This window comes from Phaseolus vulgaris, chromosome 6, assembly GCF_000499845.2.
Source record: "Phaseolus vulgaris cultivar G19833 chromosome 6, P. vulgaris v2.0, whole genome shotgun sequence".
Taxonomy (NCBI): domain Eukaryota; kingdom Viridiplantae; phylum Streptophyta; class Magnoliopsida; order Fabales; family Fabaceae; genus Phaseolus; species Phaseolus vulgaris.
This window is the reverse complement of record NC_023754.2, coordinates 12985035-13009699: the sequence shown is the minus strand read 5'-3', so window position 1 is coordinate 13009699 and position 24665 is coordinate 12985035. Positions and strand designations below refer to the sequence as shown.

General features: G+C 27.8%; 1 protein-coding gene across 1 annotated transcript; it reads left to right on the top strand.

The window, feature by feature from the left end:
- Positions 1-4839: 4839 nt before the first annotated feature.
- LOC137831145 (zinc finger BED domain-containing protein RICESLEEPER 2-like) lies at positions 4840-8695 on the top strand. The gene is made up of 2 exons (XM_068638699.1): positions 4840-5020; positions 6533-8695. Exon 2 carries the CDS (start codon positions 6542-6544, stop codon positions 8531-8533), a length of 1992 nt encoding a protein of 663 aa, XP_068494800.1. The 5' UTR covers positions 4840-5020; positions 6533-6541; the 3' UTR covers positions 8534-8695.
- The last annotated feature ends 15970 nt before the right edge of the window (positions 8696-24665 follow it).

Genomic DNA, 24665 nt, shown 5'->3' with positions numbered 1-24665 from the left:
TCATTTTTACTTTTTTATTCTAAATCTAAATTTTCATGTTTCTTTTATTTCTCCTTTTTCGAATCTAACAATTAATCAATGTTTATAGATTTTGAACAAACAAAGATTTAAAAGAAAATACAAAGACTAAAAAAAACCCACCCATTTTAAAAGAATAATTAATAATTTTAAATTCTAAAAGGTGGAAAATCTCGTTTAGAAACAGAAAGTATTACTTTATTTTATAAATTTATTTGTTGAATTTTTCTCTTTTTATCCTATCATATTATTTATTACTTTTTCCCTTTTAATCTACCATGCTTCCTTTTATTATTGTTTGGTTGCTTGAATTTTTTATACATAAATTAAGAAATATTTAATTATGAAAATTAAGCTAATTTATTATTTTATAAATTTCTATTAATAATATTTTATCAATCCTTTTATGAGATGGTGTGTTTTATCAATGTTCCTCCTCCAATAGTATTTTATAAAAATAGTTATTGATATCTCACTAAAAATAATATTACTTACTCATGTATCTCTGAAAGTATAATTGAAAAATAAATATACATTTATGTATATGCTAAAATTATTCTTATAAATAAATTTGTGTCACACTTGCTCTCTTGAGTGGTGAGATGAAAGGTGTTACCACCATGTTACCACTTTCATCAACATCAAAAACACGATGAATTGGTTTTGTTGGCAATCTTTGTAGGGAGAAAAAGGAAGAACAATTTATTTTGGTTAGAGTCTTCCTCTATAGTTCTCCATAACTTATCATCACATGCATTCTCACAGTAGAAAATCTCCACAAATCAAATAAATAAAACACACACAATTATAAGATCCTTAGCATAATTATCATGTCTCATTCATAAATCCCAACAACGCACAAAGACCATTTATACTATAGGTTTACACCTCATACTCTGAAGAAAAAAAAAACATGTTTTCAATCATTGACAATTCGGCAAAAAATAAAAATTTAACCCTCTAGGAAATAAAATAAATCACCGCAGATCAAAGAACACTTTTATATTCTATACAAAAAAATTATGATTTCTATTATTATCAATGAGAGCAAAGAGGGTAAAAGAAAAAAACCCTAAGAAACGAAATTTAAGGGGAAAGAACCTTCATGTTGTACAAATTAACGTTGGCCTTCAGGGATGCGTTTGGCGATGATACCATCAACAAAGATGATGAACTCCTTGAAGATGTGGTGTTGGAAGTAGCCAAAGTGATATTTATTGTCGGAAGCGTTCATGAGAATCATGGGATCATAACCTTCACCTATGCATCTAAGCACCAACAATGTTGTGTGATCTTCATTGTTTTCTTTCTCGCTCTAGATTTTCTCTCTCTCACACTTTTTTAGTTAAAAAACTCAGTAAAAGTTCAAAGAAAATGAAAGAGAATAGATCAAAAACAAAAAATTACACAAAATATTCAGATATGTACTTGCATAATATTGATACGAAAACATACCTAGGAATAATGAAGAAGAGAGGGAAAAAAAGTGCACGAAGATACGAAAGAAATTTTTTTTCAAAGAAAAGAACAAATTTGCAAAGAAATGTACGTATTCTCTAGTTTTAAACTAACAAAAACAGTTTAATATAAATACCACCACAAACAATGTAAATAAAATACATAAATTACTGAGATATTTTAAAACAAAATAAAATTTTCAAAATCATCCAATTCCAAAACAATGTAGAAATTTCAAAATCAGCCAATTCCAAAAGAATGTAGAAATCATACTATAGTTAGTACATTTGCTCTTACCTTTCACTTCAATTTTATAAGGATCTTGAGTTGTTACATTTAGTCTAGTTCAGTCTCAAACTCCCAAAAGAACTAATATGTTAGCTCTCACATTTTGCTTCATTATTATAAATATAATAAATTTTAACATATTCTTTAGTCTCAAACTCCCGTAAGCATGTTAATATAAACACTACCATCACAAATTTTGAAGTAAAGGTAATGATAGTATAAATATATTAATGATATATTTTTAATATAAATAAACCTATATTAAAAAATTAAGAACAATTTAATTCCAAAAGTATGCATAAATCACAAATTATATTAAAAAACATATAATATGTTTGCTCTAACTTTTGATGTAGTTTTACAAAGACTTTAAATGCTTACATTTACTTCATCTCCAAAGTAATAGAAGCAAGTTAAGATAAATACCACCAAAAAGTCTAAATAAAGAAAACAACATAAATACATTGTGAAGCATCTAATTCAAGAAAAAGATGCAAGAAACATAAATTGTATTCAAAAGACAATTAGTTTGTTAGCTCTTATCTTTTGTTTCATTCTTACTAAACCTCAAAGTTACAAAATGAAGTGAATATAAACACTCCTAAAAAGAGTCATAATAAAGGCAACAATGCAAAAACATTATTGAGACACTATTAAAAAAAAAGTAAAACTATATTAAAAAAGTTAAGAACACTCTAATTCAGAAGGAGCAAGAAACACAAATTGTAATTAAAGACTAGTTTGTTGGCTTTTATCTTTTACTCCAGTCTTATTAAACTCATGAGCTCTTACATTTATTTAAGTATCAGACTCACAAAATAGGTAATATAAACACCATCATAAAAGTTAAAATAAACTTTTATTAAAAAGATCAGAACAATCAAATTCTAAAAAAATGTAGAGGTCACACGTTATATTGAAAAATAGTTAATACATTTGCTCTTATTTTTTGTTTTATTTTTTCAAAGACCTTGAGCTTTTACATTAATTTTAGTCTTCAAACCAAAAAATCAGGTTAATGTAATTATCACCATAAAGGGCCAAGTAAATGTAACAAAGATCATATTATCTTGTAATAAGATTCATGTGTATGTTTGGAGACCAAATATATGTTACCATAATATGAATGGATTGATAAGCTTTTTGGATGAACTTGGCAATTATTAACTATTTATACCTTTAATAGTATGAATATAATACACATCTATTGTAAGAAATATATACACTTTCTTTTGTATATGAGTTGGCACAAAAGTAGATTAATGTGAACACTACCATAATAGTATAAGTAAAGAAAATAAGTATTGTTGATTGATATGAATGTTTGGAAGTCTAAGTAAAGAAAATAAGTATTGTTCATATTATGTTGTGATGTATATAAGATTGATATGAATGTTTGGAAGTCTAAGGTGTGTTGTTGCACTATGAATTCATGAGTAAGTTTTTTTTAGATGAGTTTGATGGTTGTTAATTTTGATAGTATAAACGTACTATATCCATCTATTGCACAAATTTGTACAAAGATTTTGTTTTGTATATGGGTTGAAATCACAAACAATATATTTTCTCTTATCTTTTACCTGAGTCATATAAAGACTTTAAATTCTTACATTTACTCAGTATCAATTCACAAAAATAAATTAATATAACACCACTACAAAAGTGTTAATAAAAGTAAAAACAATGTAAATACACTACTTAGTATATTCTTAAAACAAAATAAACTTATATTAAAATATTAAGAACCATCAAATTCCAGTTTTAAAAAATCTTAAATTCTTAAATTTTTATTAAAAAAAACACCAAAAAAAAATAAGTAAATAAGTAAACACAACATATACACATTACTTATATATAAAAACAAAACAAGATAAAACTATAAGAATTTTTTTTAAACATTATTACCACACTGATATAACTGATATAAACTCAACCACAAACTTTATTACTAGAAAGTTATCACATTAAAAATTGAAATAATATAGCATACACGTCCTAATAAACACAAATACTAGATGAAAGCATGTTACTGTAAAAAAACAATAAAAGAAAATGAAATCTCACTATATAAACTATACCACACACTTTTTTTACAAACACACTTAGGACATTAGTAGGTCAATTATTAGATCACCATACAAATCCTAGTAAAACAAAAGAATCTTATAGCAGAAGTTTCAGAAACATAAACTCTATCATCAAAAGGTTCACTTTAACAACTAAATGAACATTGCATCATAAAAATATTAATAAAACAAAATAAATTTATATTAAAATATTCATAACCATATAAGTCTAAAAAAACAATGAAAGAAACATACTTAACACCTAAACTCACAAACACATGTTAGTATAAATAGGACAACAGAAATCTTAGTAAATGCAAGAATAACAATGTATAAATGTACACTGTAAAATCTAAAAATTTATAATGTTATATTTTTCAGACACAATGCATTACAATTGTATTATTTATAAATATTTTTTCTTAATATTTGAAATAAAATAATATAATATAATACGTATTAATTTTAAAATAAAAATAATACTAATAAGTATTAATTTTAAAATAATAATAATAAGAAGAATTAATTTTAAAATAAAAATAAGTATTAGTTTTAAAGGAATAATAATGATAATAATAATAATAACTATTAATTTTAAAATAATAATAATAATAACAATAAAAATTATTAGTGTAATTATTATAATAATAGTTTTATTTTATTTTTTATCATTATGAAAAGAATGAAACATCCACATGTAATTTTATTAGTTCATTAATAAAAAGATCCTCTTTTTATTTTTTTGTAAATATTTTTAGTATACTCAATTTGTTCTTAAACTTATTTTTGTCAATATAATTTATTTTATTCTTTAAATTTTATAATAGTTCTTTTAAATTCAATTAACTACCCATAATAAAAAAAATGATTATGATAAAATTATAACATTTTTTATTTTGTAATTCATTTTTATGAACATAATTTTGTTATAAATTTAATAATTCTTTTAATTTTAATAAAAGAAAGTGGATGTAAGATATAAAAAGACTGAATGCACATATATGAAACTGTGCGTTTTAACTTTCCACAATAGCAGATGAATAGGAGGCTTCTGCTTGTGTGACCACCTTGCTGTCTCTTCTTCCTTTTTCTTCTTCTTCCCTCTTACACCTTCCAATTAGGGTTTTCTTCAAAACCCCTTTTCCATTCTTCCTACGCACCACACCGAATCCAATCCATTATCTGACGCGGTACGATGTTTCCTTCTTTATTCCTACGACTCCATTCTCTCAAGAATTTTCGTGTGTATATATATTACTGATTTTTCTATTCGTAAATAAAATAATTGATTTATGCTTTGTCGGTTGTAATTGGGAATTCTCTGTTGATTTGACCAGAATTTCTTAATGGGTGTTTCAAAATTTTCTCAAAATCGTGTCTTTGTTTATACACAATTTGTGTAGTTTCTTTACTTCTTGAAAGATGGAAGTGTTGTTTTGGATGTACCTTTTTTGTTATTATTATGTTTAATTTGTTACCAGAGGTTGGATTGGATGGTTGCATATTGATCTCATGTCAGGGATGGGAGTTTGCTTGCTGGAAAATGGTGAAATTTTGGTGATGATGAATCTGAGGGGAAGTGTTGAAGATAAATTTACTTAAGATATATTGTTTTTGAGTCTTAAAATTTGTAACAGTAAATTCTTAGGTTTTGTGTATCTTATTTTATTTTATTTTAATTTCAACAGTGTCCTGTGTACTGACCAAAAGTGTCTGTGACTAAATTTTAATATTTTTGAGCATGGATCACTATTGACATGGAAAATGAAAATAAACTAGTATCTTACAATCTTTTGTTTTTTTTTTTCTTTTTGCTACATTTGTTTTGAACTTTTGAGATTGGGTTCAGCTGCATGTTATTTTCCATCAATCTGGGCTGAGTAATGAAACTAGGAACTTTGTGTAACTTTGTCTGATCTTCTTGACTTTTTAGTTTTTATTTTTGGATTTTATACTAGTAGTTCCTCTGGATTGTGTTTCCCTTTAGTGAATGAAGTACTTGTCTTGTGAGAAAGGATCATTCTTCCCTGAGAGAAGAATCAAATGTCATTAAAGGATAGCTGTTAGCCTCTATGAAATTGTGAAAAAAATCCTGACTTTGTCTTTCTATTTTCAATTTTTAAAATACAAATAAACTTTCTTGATGTGATTGTTTTCATTATACAGTTCTTGCTTATTAAACATGGACAGTCTCAGGTACTAAATAATAGTACACTACATAGGTTTCCAGTGATGAGTTAAGATACTTTATAATGCTTAGAGGCAAGATTAAAAGTTTAAGCATCTATTATTTTGTTTGTCACTTATTGACATGAAGATTACTCAGATTGTATCTGGAACTTTGGTTCTCTGTAAAACTTTTATACTAGTAGCATTTGTATGCTGGGAAACTTGTGAATATTGTAATAGAGTTTTTTTGTAACTTTAGGGCTTAGGGACATTGTGTCCTGTTGTTCCATCCCCTTCTGAATCCTTTTGATAATGTCCTCATTATTTATTAAACTCTTTATGAATAATAGTTCTGAAAACTGGACTAATTTGTACTAACCTCCATGCATTAACATTTTTTTACAATTTAGATTTAAATCTCCTTGCAGTTTAATCATTATAAGTACACAGTCAACCACAGCACATAGGATACATTACATTTTGTCCCTCTAAATGGAAATGTTTGAATTGAATTTAATTGACACTTTTTTCAGGTTCATGCGATGGACATGTCTGATGCTGTCATTGTCAAATCTAGTAGGTTAAAATCGGTGGTGTGGAATGATTTTGATAGGATTAAAAAAGGTGACACCTGTGTGGCTGTTTGTAGGCATTGCAAAAAGAAACTAAGTGGTTCAAGTACCAGTGGAACATCACATCTAAGGAACCATTTAATTCGGTGTCAGAGAAGGTCTAGCCATGGCATAGCACAATACATTTCTGCAAGAGAAAAGAGAAAGGAAGGAACTCTAGCAATTGCAAATTTCAATATAGATCAAGATACAAACAAAGATGATAATACCCTTAGTCTTGTCAATATTAAATTTGAGCAGACACAGTTGAAAGATGACACTGTCAACACTGGGACTAGTAACTTTGATCAAAGACGGAGTCGATTTGACCTTGCTCGAATGATTATTCTACATGGATATCCATTGGCTATGGTTGAGCATGTTGGTTTCAGAGCTTTTGTAAAAAATCTGCAGCCATTGTTTGAGCTTGTGTCGTTGAATAGGGTTGAGGCCGATTGTATTGAGATTTATGAGAGAGAGAAGAAAAAAGTTAATGAGATGTTGGATAAGTTGCCTGGGAAAATCAGTCTTAGTGCTGATGTGTGGAATGCTGTGGGTGATGCAGAGTATTTGTGTTTGACATCAAATTATATTGATGAATCCTGGCAGTTAAGAAGGAGGATATTAAATTTTATAAGGATTGATCCTTCTCATACTGAAGATATGGTTTCAGAAGCTATCATGAATTGTTTAATGTATTGGGATATTGACCGTAAATTGTTTTCCATGATACTGGATAGTTGCTCTACCTGTGATAACATTGCTGTTAGAATTGGTGATAGACTTCTGCAAAACAGGTTTCTTTATTGTAATGGTCAATTATTTGATATACGTTGTGCTGCAAATGTTATTAATGCCATGGTTCAGCATGCTCTTGGAGCTGTAAGTGAAATAGTCATTAAGATTCGTGAAACTATTGGTTACATTAAAAGTTCACAAATTATACTGGCAAAGTTCAATGAGATGGCTAAAGAAGTTGGGATCCTGAGTCAAAAGGGCCTGTGTCTAGATAATGCATCCCAATGGAATTCCACATACTCAATGCTTGAAGTTGCCTTAGAATTCAAGGATGTTTTAATTCTCTTGCAAGAAAATGATGCTGCCTACAAAGTCTATTTATCTGATGTAGAGTGGGAGAGAGTTACAGCAGTTACTAGCTACTTGAAGCTTTTTGTTGAGGTTATAAATGTTTTCACTAAGAATAAGTATCCAACTGCAAACATATATTTCCCTGAGCTCTGTGATGTTAAGTTGCATTTGATTGAATGGTGCAAGAATTCAGATGAGTATATCAGTTCTTTGGCATCAAGATTGAGAAGCAAGTTTGATGAGTATTGGGAGAAATGTAGTTTAGGTTTGGCAGTTGCTGCGATGTTAGACCCTCGATTCAAGATGAAGTTGGTAGATTATTACTATCCACAAATTTATGGCAGCATGTCTGCAAGTCGCATTGAAGAGGTCTTTGATGGTGTGAAAGCTCTATACAATGAACATTCAATAGGCTCCCCATTAGCATCTCACGATCAAGGTCTGGCCTGGCAAGTTGGCAATGGCCCACTTCTCTTACAAGGCTCTGCAAAGGATTCCAGGGATCGATTGATGGGGTTCGATAAATTTCTCCATGAAACTTCACAGGGTGAAGGTACAAAATCAGATCTAGACAAGTACTTGGAAGAACCCCTCTTTCCACGTAATGTTGATTTCAACATACTGAATTGGTGGAGAGTTCACACCCCCAGATATCCTGTCTTATCTATGATGGCACGCAATGTTTTAGGAATTCCAATGGCAAAGGTTGCGCCTGAACTGGCGTTTAATCATAGTGGAAGGGTCCTTGATCGTGATTGGAGCTCACTTAATCCTGCTACTGTCCAAGCTTTGGTGTGTTCACAAGATTGGATAAGGAGTGAACTGGAAAATTAGATTGCTTTTTCCATGCATTCTAATTGTACATGCCAATCCTCCCCATAGAAATATTCCCATGTAAGTTATATATCTTCTAACTCTACATTTCAATTTTCTTGACCTTTTTAATATTCTGGTTCTATTTAGCCATAGCATTATGCAACTTAGCAAGTTCTTTTATGATTCTTTTACATTCCTTACTAGTAATTGTTCTGGTAGTCTGTGGCATTTTGAAAACTTAATTTCTTATCATGCAAGGCAATAGAAAAGTGTTAGCATCATACTTTTTTTTATCAGTAAGTAGGAATTGAATGCATCTCAGGAGTTTAAAACCAACTCACACACCCTCTTCAACCAATTAAGTTAGACATCCTTAACAAACATCATTCTTTTCAACAGTCTTGGTATCTAATTGAACACTGCATAAATTTGTAACTGAACTATTTTTAAAGTTGATTTGATGATAATCATTCATTTTACCACTTTCATTTGTATCTCACCATGTCATTGTGAAGTCAAGACTTCTGCAATTTTGTTTGAGTAATGGCCCGTGCACGTTATGATAGTTTGTATTAGCGATTTAGAAGACTATTTTATAGGAGTATATTATAAAGTTCACGTCAAGCATAAATAAATGGTTTGACTATAATTAAAATTTTAAACTTGTTCAACAGTTTAGTATTGAAAAAAAGTTAAAATTAGTTTTTGAGCAAGTGAATTTTTTACGGAAAGTTTGAAATATACAGCTTCTGATAAGTTAAAATTTATTCGTGAAGTGTGTTAAAGAATTATGAAAAAGCATATTAGTTTTTATAAATTTAAGTAAACTAAACTATAATTTGTTCTTTCTTCTGTCTTTCATATTGGAATTGGTTTATGGTCCAATTTTGGATTGTTAACAAATAAACTTCTATTTAATCGAAGTTAAATTTGAATTTGATATACTCCAATTGTTGACTGATATTGAATCAACCACATTCTTCAATAAGTGAAGGAAAACCATAAACATATCTTTCATATTTAGAAGAATTAATGCAGAAGAAAATTTTCACGAATTAATAATTTGATTAGGTGGGAGATATCATGAGTTCACAATTTTTTAATATTAATCATTTTAGTTCTTAATTTTGTAAAACGTAATTTATGTTTGTCCTTTTTGTTGTAACATTATAGTGAAAATGAAGAAAATCTAATATATTACTATTATTATTGTGATTATATTATTGACAGGGGACCCACAAATATCTAATAAGAAAATTATTATTGTTCAGTAGAAACACAATTGACTGGACCGTACGTAATATGAAAATGCAGAAATCAAGAATGATAAGGTAAAAGAGGGTATAATGCAGTGCAAAAAATCGCACAAAATAATTTATGATTTGATTATAACCCGTTTATGTCCACGACAAAGTTAACTGATAATTTATGAGATTTACAACTTAGAAGTTTCTCTATAAATCCTCAGACTGAAACTCTCAACTCAACTTTTACTTTTAAGCATTAACTGTGTCAAGTTCAAGTTTTTTAGTACAAGACAAAAGATAATTATCTTACAATTTTTCACTAAAGACAGTTTATCATACAAATCAAACACGTGTACAATTGTTAAATACTTGTCTTACAATTTTTCACTAAGGAAGTTTATCATACAAATCAAACACGTGTACAATTGTTAAATACTTGTCTTACAATTTGTTCAATTTTAAAATAACATGATGAGGTGTTAACAGTTAGAAAAATTAAACAAAAAGGATTAGACGATCTAAAATAGCAGTTTTTCAACAAATTTTGATACTCATTAGATGGTCTTGAACCACTACAAAGTTTGGAAAAAGTAGATGATAACAAACCACTAGATGATCTCAAACCACTAGATGGTCTAACACCTCTAGATGGTTTAGGAAAACTTGAACTTAAATTTTATTTGAACCAAACTTCATAAATCTCCTCCAGGGTTTAGTACAAATCTCATGTGTGATAAAACATTCAAAATTTATCTAAGTCCATTATAGGCACTCATAATTGGATAAAATCCAAACAATTAAAGAACTTATTGCCAGACAATACCTTCGTGATCATATTAGACAAATTTGATATGTTGAGACCTTTGTCACCTTCACAAATTCTCGAACAATCTTTTCTCTCATGAAGTGCAACTTCACATCAATGTGCTTCGTTCCTTCATGATAAACTTGGTTCTGAGAGATGTATTTACTATTATCACAGTGAACAATTACCACTTGGTCTTGCACCACCTTTAAGCCACAAGGCTTATTTTGTTGCTTTTGTCATGGAAATATACTATGCTTCAGTGATTAATAAAGCCATTGCCTTCAAGAGACTAGCCTTGCAACTGATGACAGTACCTTAAGCATTAAACACATAACTTGTTAGAGATTTTCCTATGTCCATGCACCCAACAAAATATGAGTCGACATACCCTGATATGAGAATATATACCCTTATATGAGAACATCTTTGGCTGATCGTCTAGCTTCACCATAAACTAAGACTTTTTCAAGTAACCCCTTCAAGTACTGAAGGATCCATTTAAGAGCTAGGTAATGAGCTCTTCTAGGATTAGACACAAACTATGGAAGCTATGTAAGGTTCCATGTTCTTGACATAAACATAAACTATGGTTCATTGATGTAATGTGCTAGCGTGCTAACAACACTCACAACATAAATTATGTTAGGCCGCATGCATACCATTACATACATCAGCGAACCAACCGAATTTGCATACGGAATACCATCCATATAGCGTTGTTCCTCCATCTTTTTAGGAGACTGTTCATTACTCAACTTGTAGTGGGAAGCAAACGGTGTAGAAACAAGTTTCAAGTTTGTCATGCTAAACTCATCAAAGAATTTTCTGAGATAGGTCTCCTGAGACAAATATAGACGCTTCAACTCACATCATCTAGAGATCTCAATCCCCAATATCTTTCTAGCAACCCCCAAGTCCTTCATCTCAAACTCACTATTCAGTTTAGATTTAACCTTTCTCACCTCAGGTTCACTGTTGTTTGCTATCAAGATATCATCAACATACATTAACAATATAATGAATAGGGTCTACAAAGATAAACAAAAGCCAATTAGACCCATATTTGCAAATAAGTTCATAAATAGACTCTAAGTCTTCATCCTCCTTATTATGTGGTTGTGTGTGACTGAGGGCTTTACCATCACCAACACTACTCGAAACCATGAGGACCTCTAATGATTTATAACTGTCTTCCACTAAAACTGCTTTACCAGACATAAACGATCCATTAGACAATTTACCAGACCTAGAATGTCTAGCAATATTTTCACCCTTTTGCCTCAAAGGACAATATTTTATTGTGTGACCTTCCTTCTTACAATGATAACATATGAGAGAATTCACTACCTTCCTATCATGAATCTTAGACTTAGATCTCCATTTAGCCCTTCCCCCAATTTTGCATGATTAGACGATCTTCCTTTTGTTACTAGGTCATCTTTAGAATTTGACGTTTTCACATCAAACGTGTCATTCAACACTTTCGAGTTCAAAGCATCCTGAACCTCCCCTTGAGAAAGACTTTCTCTCATATACAAAAAAGTCTCCTTGAAATAATCATGCGTCTTTGACAAAGCACATAGTAACAACAATGCTTGATCTTCATCATCAATGTTCTCAAGATCAATTATCAATTTATTAAATTCGCCCAGTTGTTCACTAATAACATTGTCACTACTCATCTTAAACGAGTATAACGTCTGCTTCATGTTAACTAAGGAGTTGGTCATATACAAGCTTTCAAGCTTCATCTATAATCTTGCTATAGTCTTCTCTTCGAAACTTGTCTTAGGACCTTGTCACCAAGACTCATAACAATTACATGATAAACCTTTTTCTAACAACCCAATTTTGTCCTTTTCAGTTATGGGTTTGTCAGACTTGAAATATCCTTTCAAAGCCTCAAGAAGGCCTTGTTGAACCAAAAAAGCACGCATCATCAACCACTATAACTCGAAATCATTCAAGCCAATGAATTTCTCAACCTCATACATTGTAGAAGTCGTCTTGATTAAGTTTCTTCATTCCACATTCACCACACCAATTTGTTGAGCATAAACACAATTCACTGGATCGTATAAACAATTTATTTAATACAAAAATGCAGAAATTGAGAATGAGAATGTAAAATAGGATAGAACATAGTATGGAAAATCACACACAAATAATTTACGTGGTTTGACTATAAGTAGTCTACGTTCACGATAGAGTTTATTATGATAATTTCTGAGATTTACAACTCAAAGTTTATCTTTGAATCTTCACATTGAAAGTTTCAAAAGTAATTGTCAAGTTCAAATTCCTAAGTACAAGACAAAAAATAATTGTCTTATAACTTCCCACTAAGGACGTTTCTCATACAAACCAAACACATGTACAATAGCTCGACTTCAAAATAACATGAGGTACCAACAATTACATGGAAATTAAATAGAAGAGTTAGACGATCCAAAATAACAATTCTTCAACAAACAATAATACCCAACAAACGATGATACTCATCAGACTGTTTTGAAGCACTAAACGAATTGAAACCACTAAATGGTGACAAACTACTAGACTTAGCACCTTTAGACAATCTAAGAAAACTTCAACTTAAATTTTATATCAACCCGTCTTTACATTTTTTTACATTAGATTTAGTTTCACTAAAAAAAACTTTAACTATGAGAAAAAAAAATAAGAAATCAAGAACATAAAGAAATAGAAGAATTGAATTTACCTTTAATTTATTTTATTAAATAAGAATAAAAATAATATAGTTTTCTAAATTATATTTTTTAAAGCATAATTATTATATAAAATAAAACTAAGGATATTTTAATTACTACAACCATAACTTTTTCTCCCGATTTGATAACCATGACAAATTATTTACAATGAAGAACATGCCATTTCTCTCTCTGTGTCCATCTCTCTATGTTTCCATTTTATGGGAACTTCATTATCCGATCTTCACCAACTACTTAAACTGTTCTCCACAATTTTAGTTTCACCAAACAATTATTATTTTATTTTGTTGGATTATACAATTGAATTGAGCTTTATAGTGTGCTTTGATTAGAATTATATCAAACAATGAATTTATCAGCATCAAATCTTATAAACTCAATCAAATATATAATAAATATATTATTATTTGTCTAATAATTTTACTTATATAAAGAAAACAATTTTATAATGGATAAAATTATTACAATATATTTCATATTACGTATGAAACATGTTTATGGTTATTATTTTCATATCTTAATATTTTAAGATTTTTTATGTTAGTTTTAAGTAAATATAAAGAAATATTAAATATATTAAAAACATGACAGCTTCAAATTATCTAGTTAGCAAGAAATTTTTGCCCCTCTCGCTACGAAATCTCCTTCACGTCTTGAGTATAAAAAAATTGGTCTTTCGGAGTTGATATAAAATATAAATGAATTTTACTTTATTTTGTGATATTAATTCTAAAATACCCTTCATTGATTGGTGTTGGATTTTAATGGCCTCTTTTATTCTTGTTATTAAATTTCAATATTTTTTCAGAAACTACTTACTTTTGAAATAAAGTAGTATAATTAAATATACAAGTAACTTAAATTGGTAACACTTATGAATTATATTTTAATTATTAAATATAATAGATTAATTTAACATATACAAGTATTAATTTTTTTAATTTATAAAATGAGAAACATTAACTAAATAAATTAAAGACTTAAATTCTTTTACATGATTAATTATGTTTTAAAAATAAATATATATTTTAAATACAAAAATATAAGAAAGAAATGACAGGATGGGCTGTACGACTTTCAACTTATCTATCTATTATGAGCCAACCCATTCTCTTCCACTTTTGATAGAAACTGACTTATTTTGTCACCTTTATTTGACAAGTGTTTTGTGATACCTAAACAAAAATTAAGGATATTGAAATTATTTTAAAAAATAATTCACAATGTGCTCTTGAAGGGTTTTTTTTTTTATTATTGTGTGGACTTAGATGCTAAATGATCCCCTATATGCTACACATTCAAAATTGGTATGTATTTAGCTAGTTAACCAACATTGACTTTGTTAATTACAAAAGCTATATTGTGTTGGTGAAAGTGGCTAAAGGGAATATGATTGAAGGGTTTGATTGACAAGCTAACTATACTTAAGGGAAAACAATAATCAAGGACTATGTGTGTGAACAAAATATATTGTCATCAAATATCACTTCACACCAAGTAGAGAATCAAAGTTAAAAAGATTAACACAAGGAAAATCCAACATATGTCTCAGTCTATTTATGTGAAAAATAAGGGTGCCAAAGTAGGTCTTGACCTGTAGGTCAGCCCGCTAGCCAACAAATTTTAACGACTAGGTTGGTGTTTTCAACCTACTAGCTCGCTTTGACCTGCCAACTTATATTTTAAAAGATTTTTTTTTTGGTATTATATATGGGTGGCAAATGTGGAGTGGTTCGTGCAGGCCGATCCATAGACCGCAACGAAAAATGTGAGGCAGACTCACTATTTTAGCAAGTTTTGATCAGTTTAGGTCTGTCCAACATAACCTGCAACCCGCATGGACCAAGAACAAGACAGAGCGACCCAACCCGCAAAACATTAAAAAAGGTGTTTTTTTCTAATAGTTGTTCTAGATTCCGGAAGCTAAAATAGTTGTTCTAGAAAGGTTATTTCAAATTTTTTTTTCTCTTCTAATTTTTTTTTTGGAATTGACTTTTATATTATGGAAATTAAATTTTGAAATCGACAAGGTGCAGAAGAAATTTGGTGGATTGCAGGAAGAAACACCTTAATAAAAAATTAAAAATTAACTCTTTAACTTTTATTTTTTTATATATATTACAAGTGAATTAATATTTTTTTATTTTTAATAAAATTTTAATTTTTTATGTGGGTTGACTCGTGTGCAATCTCATATACGAAACAAATCAATAGATTGAGCTCAGATTACTTAAGTGAGAGAGACCAATAAATCAACTTGTATGGTCCCTCCTAATATTATATTGTATGGTCCCTCCTAATATTATATTATTTGAAGAATGTAAATATGTAATAGTATATAACTTTTTATGTAATATGAAAAAGTTATAGCAAACCAGCCCACTAGTTCGTCAGTCCAAAATTTTCAACGACTGACTTGTTTTGCCATTTATAGTGAAAAAGGTTGTATGGAGTCTGTAGATCTTGGTATATTTATGATCGTTTAATGACTTAGTTTTATGTCATTTGATGAATCAATAGTCTATTGTACCATTTTTTTTTATGTTAATTATAATTATTGTTGTGTAGTTATAACTAACATGTAATTGTTTTGTAGCCCTTTATAAGACAACCTATACTTGTAATTATCTTTATTCTGTTTTGCGTTTTCAGTTGCTTTGATTCACAATAACTATTTTACTATTTCTCTTTTTCTTCTTTGGCCTCGTTTTCATACTAACTGCACAAAATAAAGAATTGAGTTGAATGTAGTTGGAAGTTGAAATAAAGGCAAATTTTCTCATCACCTTCGTACCTTCTCTTACACCTCTATATATATTTTTTTTTAATTTCAACTAAACCCTTCAATTCTATCACAAACTAAAATTAACAAAACATCTAATCTACATTACTTCATTTTAATGAGAATATGTATAAATAAAAAGAGACAAAAATCAAGATGTCTCAAATAATTTTTCCTATAAAAAATAACTCAGTAAAATGTCACGTTTAAATTAATTACTTTTTATTTTAAAAGATCTGTTTGATGTTGCTTATTTTTAAATACTAAAAAAAAGTTGAATAAGAGTTAAATTATTTGAATTAATTTGTGTAATAAAAATATAAGCCACGATTAAATTATTTTTCTTCAAATAATGAAGAATCTGTATTAAACAAAATAGAAAGATATTTAAAAATTATGTTTACTTTTATTATTATAGTTTGAGTGAAATCAAGATTTTATTTTTCTAAATTTTTTAGTCATTCTAGATACCAAAATACCCAAAAAATTAAAGCAGTGAGGTGCAAAATGGAGTACAAAACTCAAACAAAAAATTATATTCACTGAAAGGAGGTATGAGAGTGCAAGGTGTAAATGGGATTATTTAAAAGTGTTAGGTTGTATTCATTTAGGGTTATTTAAAACTTTTAAAAAGGTTAAAAACGATCTTTCATAATTAATATGGAAGTGCAAGAAGAAAGTATGGACGTGGAGGGAGAATTTGCTGAAATAAATTAATATAAAAATAATCTCTTTCTTCCCACTTTTTTATTCTTTTCTTAAAAAATATCTTTATCGTTTAAAATATCTTTTAAATAAATAAGATTTAAAAGAAACACAATTCAACTTTTTTTCTTTCTTTTGGACAACATGTTCCTTCACATAGTTAGGCTATATAATAAACATTCTTTCTACAATTTGAAGGAGGAATTAAAATTAATGTCCCCATATATTTGAGAGTCTCTTCAGAGTTAGAAACCAGTTCTATATAAACTCTTATTTTGAGTTTCTTCTCCAATTAAAATTTTTCTCTTTGATTTTTGCTTAATCTTGTGTTATAGATAAGCATCATTTCCCTTTCTTTTAACGAATTGTGTAACTGATAGTTTGAAAATGTTTCTTCCCATACTTCTCAGGTATTTATTCTTTGTTTTTTTTTATGATATATATATATATATATCATTTTGTTAATTTGGTTCTATAGTAGCATATTTTTAAAACTATTTATACCATTTGTCTTTTAAGTTTCTTTTATTAAAAAATATTATTTTTTGATATATAATTAAAATATAGCTTTCTTAAATATTATTATAACAAGTAAAGACTTATTTGACAATTAAAATTTATTTTTTGCTTATTTCTATACATATTAAATATTTAGTACGTACATTGTCTATCATGGTTTAATATCATATAAAATATTTTTCATAATAATAATTTTAAATATATAATGTAATAATATAATAAAATTATAATTATGAATCTCATTCTTATATGATAATTAAAATAAAAATAATATATATATATATATATATATTGTTAGTTTTCAATCTTATATCATATTCACTTTAGAAATACAAATGAAAAGTTTCCTTTACATGAAAATTTCACATCTTTCAGATGGGCTGCGTTCTGATTCATATCCATATAATTTTAGCTTTCAATATCAAAATATATTGTCTTTTACATTTTTAAATAAAAATAATAATACATTTTTAGTATATACTTAACTCTCAGAACTCTAATTTGATTCCAAAGATAGTTCTTTGTTTATAAATTTTATAACTTTTTAAATAAACTATGATAGAGACTCTTATCATTTTTAAATTCTTTATGATATCTCATATTAATTGCCACAAAATGGTTATATATATATGTGTTATATATTTTATTATAGCATATTAATTGCCACAAAATGCTTATTATAGCACATTAATTGTTTTTACATATATGATAAAAAATAATTTATAGAATTTCTTTTTTAATCAACCAAAATATGTTTTCAGAGTCATTGTAAGTGAGATGGGTATAGTGTTTTTGCAAATCTACACAGCAATGCTCTCTCTTAAAAACAACTTGTTTATATTATGAGTAACAAGTTCTATGAGATTACATTGTTTATTTATTTTTTAGTTAATGTACTATATTATGTTATTTCAGATGTTTCAATTAATAACTAATTCTTTTTATATATGGATTTAGAGATCTTTAAAATGTCCTAATATTTTTATTTATTATTGATAAAAAAAATTATAAGTGAGCAACTAAACACCAACCAAAGTGATCACTCAATACAAGAAAATCATGACATAGAAACTAATTTTAAAGACAAAAAGTAATTAGTTGCTATAGTGACTAAATTAGAATCCATTTTAGGGACTAAATAAATTTTTGATTTCTAAATTAGTTTATATTATTGTTAAATAATTTCTAAATTGATATCTAATTAACAACCAAGGTTTTTGCTACCAAATTTAGAATCTAAATAATTGGTAGTTAAAACCTTGATTGCTAATTAGATACCAATTAATAAATTATTTAACAATAATAGAAACTAATTTAAAAACTATTTTTTTTTAGTTTCTAAAATTGTCTCTAATTTAGTGACCTAGAAATATTTATAGACTTATACAAAGATAATGTTACGAAAGGGTCTAAACCACATGAATTTCTTAATATAACAAATAATTTTTCAAGAACATAATGGTAACAAAGCTATAAATACAGCATATCCCTATTAGAAGAAAAAATAGAAACATACACAACACTGAAAGTGAAACAAAAACTAGTTAAAAGTATCTAAGGTTTCTGAAGTCATATCTAGATAGAAGTAAACTATAATTGTAATCATATCCAGAAAAAGCTAAACTGTATTGAGTTGTTGTTTGGCAACATCATAGACCTTTTGTAGTGTTCTTCATTTTCTTTCTTTTTTTTCTTCTTCCTTACACGGTATTATATGTTTTTAGCTATAATTTTTGGTACGTGTTCTCTAACCAGTGGTTGAAGAGGAATAACTCAAAAATTGAAGTGGATGGACCATGTTTTGATTCTTATCTTGCCATGCTTAGTAAATTTCCAAACAAATTAAACTTTAGCTACGCTAGCAAGCTTTTCTACGTTGGAAAGTGTGTAGATCATTGGGTTGGGTTACTTACTATATGCATTTTGAAACTAATGGATGATTATGGTGGAGTTTTCACATGTTTTTTTCTATCTCATTACTTTTCATGCATGCTTGCGTGTGTTAGTACCACACACGGAAAGAAAAGACAATTAGTTAATGTTTGACACCAAATTTGTACAATTTAGTTAGGGTTATTGACTATCTTTTAAGTTTATTGATTTTATCACTACTTTTTCTTTTTATCCATTATTTTGTCTTTTTATCAATAAATAATAAACTGAATAAATAAGAGTATTTAAGAGATATTTTAATTCTTTAAAAAAACTTTTCTCATTTTTTTTATCTGTAAGAAAAGAATGAATAAATATAATCACTTTAAGGATGATCCAACCCTTATACATAACATGATACAACAAAACTCACCAAACCCCTTACAACCTACCAAAAATCTACTACTCTCTCACATAGTCTTCAAAGATAATAGTACATTAGGGTTCTCCAAAACAGAATCCATATATAACATCATGAACATTCTCGCAACTTGTATAAAAAAACTATATCTTATACTAATTTAGAATTGTTTTTCAAAATGATTGAAGATGTTTACAATACCAATAGAAAAAAAATTAGAATTTGTCAAAAAACGCATTCATTAATCCCTTTTCCAGAAATGGTACAAACACCAACTTTCCTAGCCTCCTTCCGGTCCGCACCATTGTTTTGTCTTGAAAAGGCATATTAATAAGTTAAGTGTTAAGAAATGAACTTTAAGTATAACTCAACCTCATAAAACCGACTTATAAAGTAAGGTTTGCACCTATTTATAAAGAATGAAATATTTTAATCTCTAGTCGATGTAGAATCTCCAACACACACCCCTCACGCCGACACTACCAACTCGTGCGTGGAAATATATGTTGTGGGTGGTCCGATAACGGTCCGATAGCGGGTGGTTCGATAGCGGGTGACCCGATAGTTGCAACAAACTCTCGTTAGGATAAACTTTAAATGACTTTGATAACATGTTAAGAAGTGAACTTTAAACCCAACTCAACCTCATAAAACCAACTTATAAGATGAGATTTGCACTCACTTATATATATTATGAAATGTCATAATTTCTAGTCAATGTGAGATTTCCATCATTAAGAGAAGAAAATGCTTCTAAGTTAGCAGTAATATCTGTGTATATGCAAAAAATTTAGATGTTTTTTGGTATAGTAAAACAAGTTGTTAGTTGAGGTTAAGAAATTAGTGATAGAAAAACATTTTTAATGGTCTAAATATGATGAAAGATTATAGAAAAACACATTAAGATAAAAAATGCGAAAACTTAGAGGGAATAATCTTCCATCATTGCTGCTCTCGTTGCTCACTTCTATTTTCTTGAACCTTTTCTTTTTTATACACACGATGAAGATAAGAGTAGACTCACTAACTGGAAACATGAGCATGCATCCAATTTATAGAAATTCAATCAATCATGGAGTTACAAATGTAGGAAAATTTAACGAAAAGTATTATGACAGTATAAGTTAATATTATTCCCACATAATAAATAGATTGAATCTTTATTAAAAAAGGATCACATTCATTAATAGTAAAAAAACCATAAATATACCTATAGCAGAGGAAACACACGTGTTACAGAGAAACGCACACATGTTCTTTGATTGTAAAACTGTCTTATTAGTTTGAAACCATGTCTCTCGTGGTTAGGTTTGGTGTCGGCTGCTCCAATTGATCCCTTCTCAAATTTTATTCAGTTCTCTTTATGTAAGGTATTTGTATCTGTCAATTCAATTTTGGGAAGCGTGTGGATTGCTGTGATAAGGGAGATATGGAATCATAGGAATAAGATTATTTTCAACGGTGGAGTGGTGGATCACCTTGAAATCTTTTCTTTGGCCCCACTGAATGTTTGGTTTTGGGTTATCTCTAAAGTTTCCGCTGCTCATTTTTCCTTTTCTGATTGGTGTTTGACCCCTATGTATTGTCTCAATTTGTTATAAGTTGTTCGATTATTGTTTTCTTTGGTTGGTTTTCTTGTGTGGGTTGAGTGATGGATGTTTGTGAGTTTGGGTTGAATGTTCTTTAGGAGACTTTTAGTTTGTTTGTTTGTTGGGTTACCTTGTTATACCTTTTAGTGGCTATGGTTGTTTTCTGTTAGGTAGTGACTTTTTTCCTCGTTTGGGAGAGAGTATTTTGGAGAGGTGTGCTACAGTGTCTTGATATGTATAAGGGTTGAACCACCTCTGAAGTGGTTCTATTTATTTATTAAAACAGAGATATGCACACATGTTTTGGTTGGTTAATGTATTATCTATACCTATATATAAAGAGGATTTCTCTTTATAACAGTTTTTGAATATACAGAAAAAAAGAAAAAAAGAAAGATAATACTCTCACATTCATCCCATTCACATATCAAATAAAATAATCCTCATTTCCAATCATTCTCTTCACTCCATTTCAAACAACTCTATTATTTGGTAAAATCATCATTCTTTTTGTATCTACGATCAAGTCCGATCCCAAAACTACGAATGAAAGAAAAAAAAAATCTTAAAGAATAAGAAAAACTAAAACTAGAGAAAAGAAAAGTTGATTAATTAATTCATCTTTCTTTTACATATTTTTTTTTTTAATTTCGACTCATAAAATTATGTATGTATGTTAAATTTTTATGATGATTTAACAGATAAAGAAAAAGCGGATGCACTATTTTCAATTTCTCTGCTAGTATTCATAAACTATTTTTAAACGATGTAAAACTTCTAAGTGTATTATTAGACTAATTAATGATTTAATTAAAATTAAGATTATTAGAGTAGAATATTGTGAAAATGGAATATTTTTTTTTGGGTTTAAAGTAATAATGAGAATAGAAGATTCTTAATCGTCGGTTTATGTGAAACCACAAAAGGAATAAGCTTTTTCATGAATGAATCTCTTTACTTGGTGGGAATTTCGCATCCAATAAAGTATTTTATTTCCCAAAAATAAGAGGGAATAAGAGTCATTCCACTTCGATCTTTTTTTTTTCAAAGGTCAAATCATAAGTTTATAGGGTAAAAAAACATGATATACAGTTTGGTTAAAAATTGTAACTGTACGTTTACTTCTCGATCAAATATATTTATATTAAATAAAAAATAATTTTAAAAATAAAAAATAAAAAATTACTATATTTATTGATTAAGTTAATTATCATTTTATAAATTAAAAAACTACTTATATTTAAAATACTTTTTATTATTAATAAAATATTATAAATTAATTTATAAATTGGTATTTGGCATTAATTTTTAAAATTTTAACTACTAACTACTTTAAATTCTAAATTAGTCATTAAAATAGTTAATAGCTAAAATTTTGATAGATAATCTTCCATACCAATATAGAAAACTCTAAATTTTTATTAATAATAAAAATTATTTTAAATATCAATATTTTTTAAGTAACTAATTATTTTTGTTATTTAAAATTAATTTTTATTTAATAATTTAGGAAGAAATAAAGATTGTTACTTCCTTTTGAATAAAGTTTGATATCAAAATTTTTATAAATGCTTATACCAAAATGAAAAATCAGAACATATATTAGATTGAGCAGCATTAATGAGAGGCTCGAGTTTAAACCATACTAAATTCTGTAAAGTTTAATTTATAAGCATTTAAAAATAAGTTAAAATGGGATAGTTTCGGGAAAAATAGAATTGAATAGCTGTATTTTTTATTTGCATAAGAAGTTAATACATTTTATTTTTTATAATTTAAAAATTTATCTGAATTTAGTCGAATATTAGTTTAGTTGTAAATAGATAGGAATATATAGAACAACGTGTGGGCAATATATAGAACACTTCCGTAGTCTGGATGTATAGAGATATAAAGTATTTGGCAATGTATGTTTGGACAAGATTTATAAAAAAAACATCTATTGAAAAAAATGAGTTTTCTTATAAATTAAAAATTAGTTTATAAATAAGTTAAAAATAAAAATTTAGATAAAAATGATTAAAACTAGAGTATGTAAATTAATTTTAATTTATAGAAAAATTCTCTTATTTTATTTGATTTTCTTAAAAGTGATTGCGAACAAAATTGTCCCCTACACACTATTGAAAAAGATAAAATTGATTAAATAAACTTTAATTGGAAGTTAAAATAGTTTTTAAAGTTGATATCTAAAATTTTAATAGATAAATAGATTTTAATTTAAAAATCAGTATATAATTTTTTTATTAATAATAAAAAATATTTAAATATAATAACTTTTAGTTTATAAAATAATATATAATTTAATTATAATTAATTACTTTTTGTCTTTAAAGTTAGTTTTTATTTAATAACTATTAGTAGTAGTAACAATTTTTTTTTCTATTTTGTTCCTTTACGTTTATATTTGGCTTTTTATTTTTTTCTATTTCAATTTTATCAACATTTTTCCAATACGCGTTTTCGTTATATATTGGTGAAAGATTTTGGCATTTTATTTTAACTACTTTGAGAGGTACAGATGAGAGTTTTTTTTATCGGCCGGTACAAATAAGAATGTATTGGGTTGAATTTAATTAAGTTATGCAAACTAATCAAAACACACTGATAAAAAAAATTATGGTATGTTTGGATTTTCGTTTTTCTATGGAAAGACAACTAATCCATTTAATAAAAAGTAACGAGTTAGTTTGGGTCAAATTGAATATATTCAATTAAAAAGGTTAATTTTTATATTTTAAAAAATATAAATAAATACAAAAAATATCAAAAAAATGAGTTGGATCATTATATTTGTAGGTTTAGAAATAAAAACCTGTTAACAAATATATCAATGCTTTGAGCCTAATTTCACCTATTTAAAATAACAGCAAATTTTGAAATTTAAGTTATTTATATAATATATTTTCTTTTTCAAGTATAACGTTAACTTTATTTTTACGGAAGTTTAATATTATTCTGACTAGTTATTTGTTGATTTATGAAATTTTGATATAATTGCATTTATAAGGAATTGTCTTTAAGCAAGGAAAGATTGATGTGGGGGAAATGTTTCATAGAATTCCATGGATTTAGACGAAGTTGTATAATGATGTCGAACATGAAAATTTTATATAAAAAATTATGGATTTGAATGAAATAGAAACGATCAAAATTTAATTTTGCTTCTTCTTATTGGATTATTAACCCACTCGTTAGTTTGGAAAATTGTTAATACTATGCAAAAGCATCCATATATTCAAAGAAAGTGTTTGACAAAAGAAGAAGTGTTTGATAGTGCAAAGAAAGTGGATTCTAATTGCAAATATGTAGAATTGTAATTTGTGTGAAGAACTAATATCTCATTCTTATTGCTTTTGGTTGTTGATAAAAATCATTGGGATTCATAGGTTGGCTTATTTGAGGAAGAATGGAGGAAATTATGGAGAAAGGAAAGTGCAGGAAGATAGGCGTGTAAGCTGCAGTTAGAGCAACA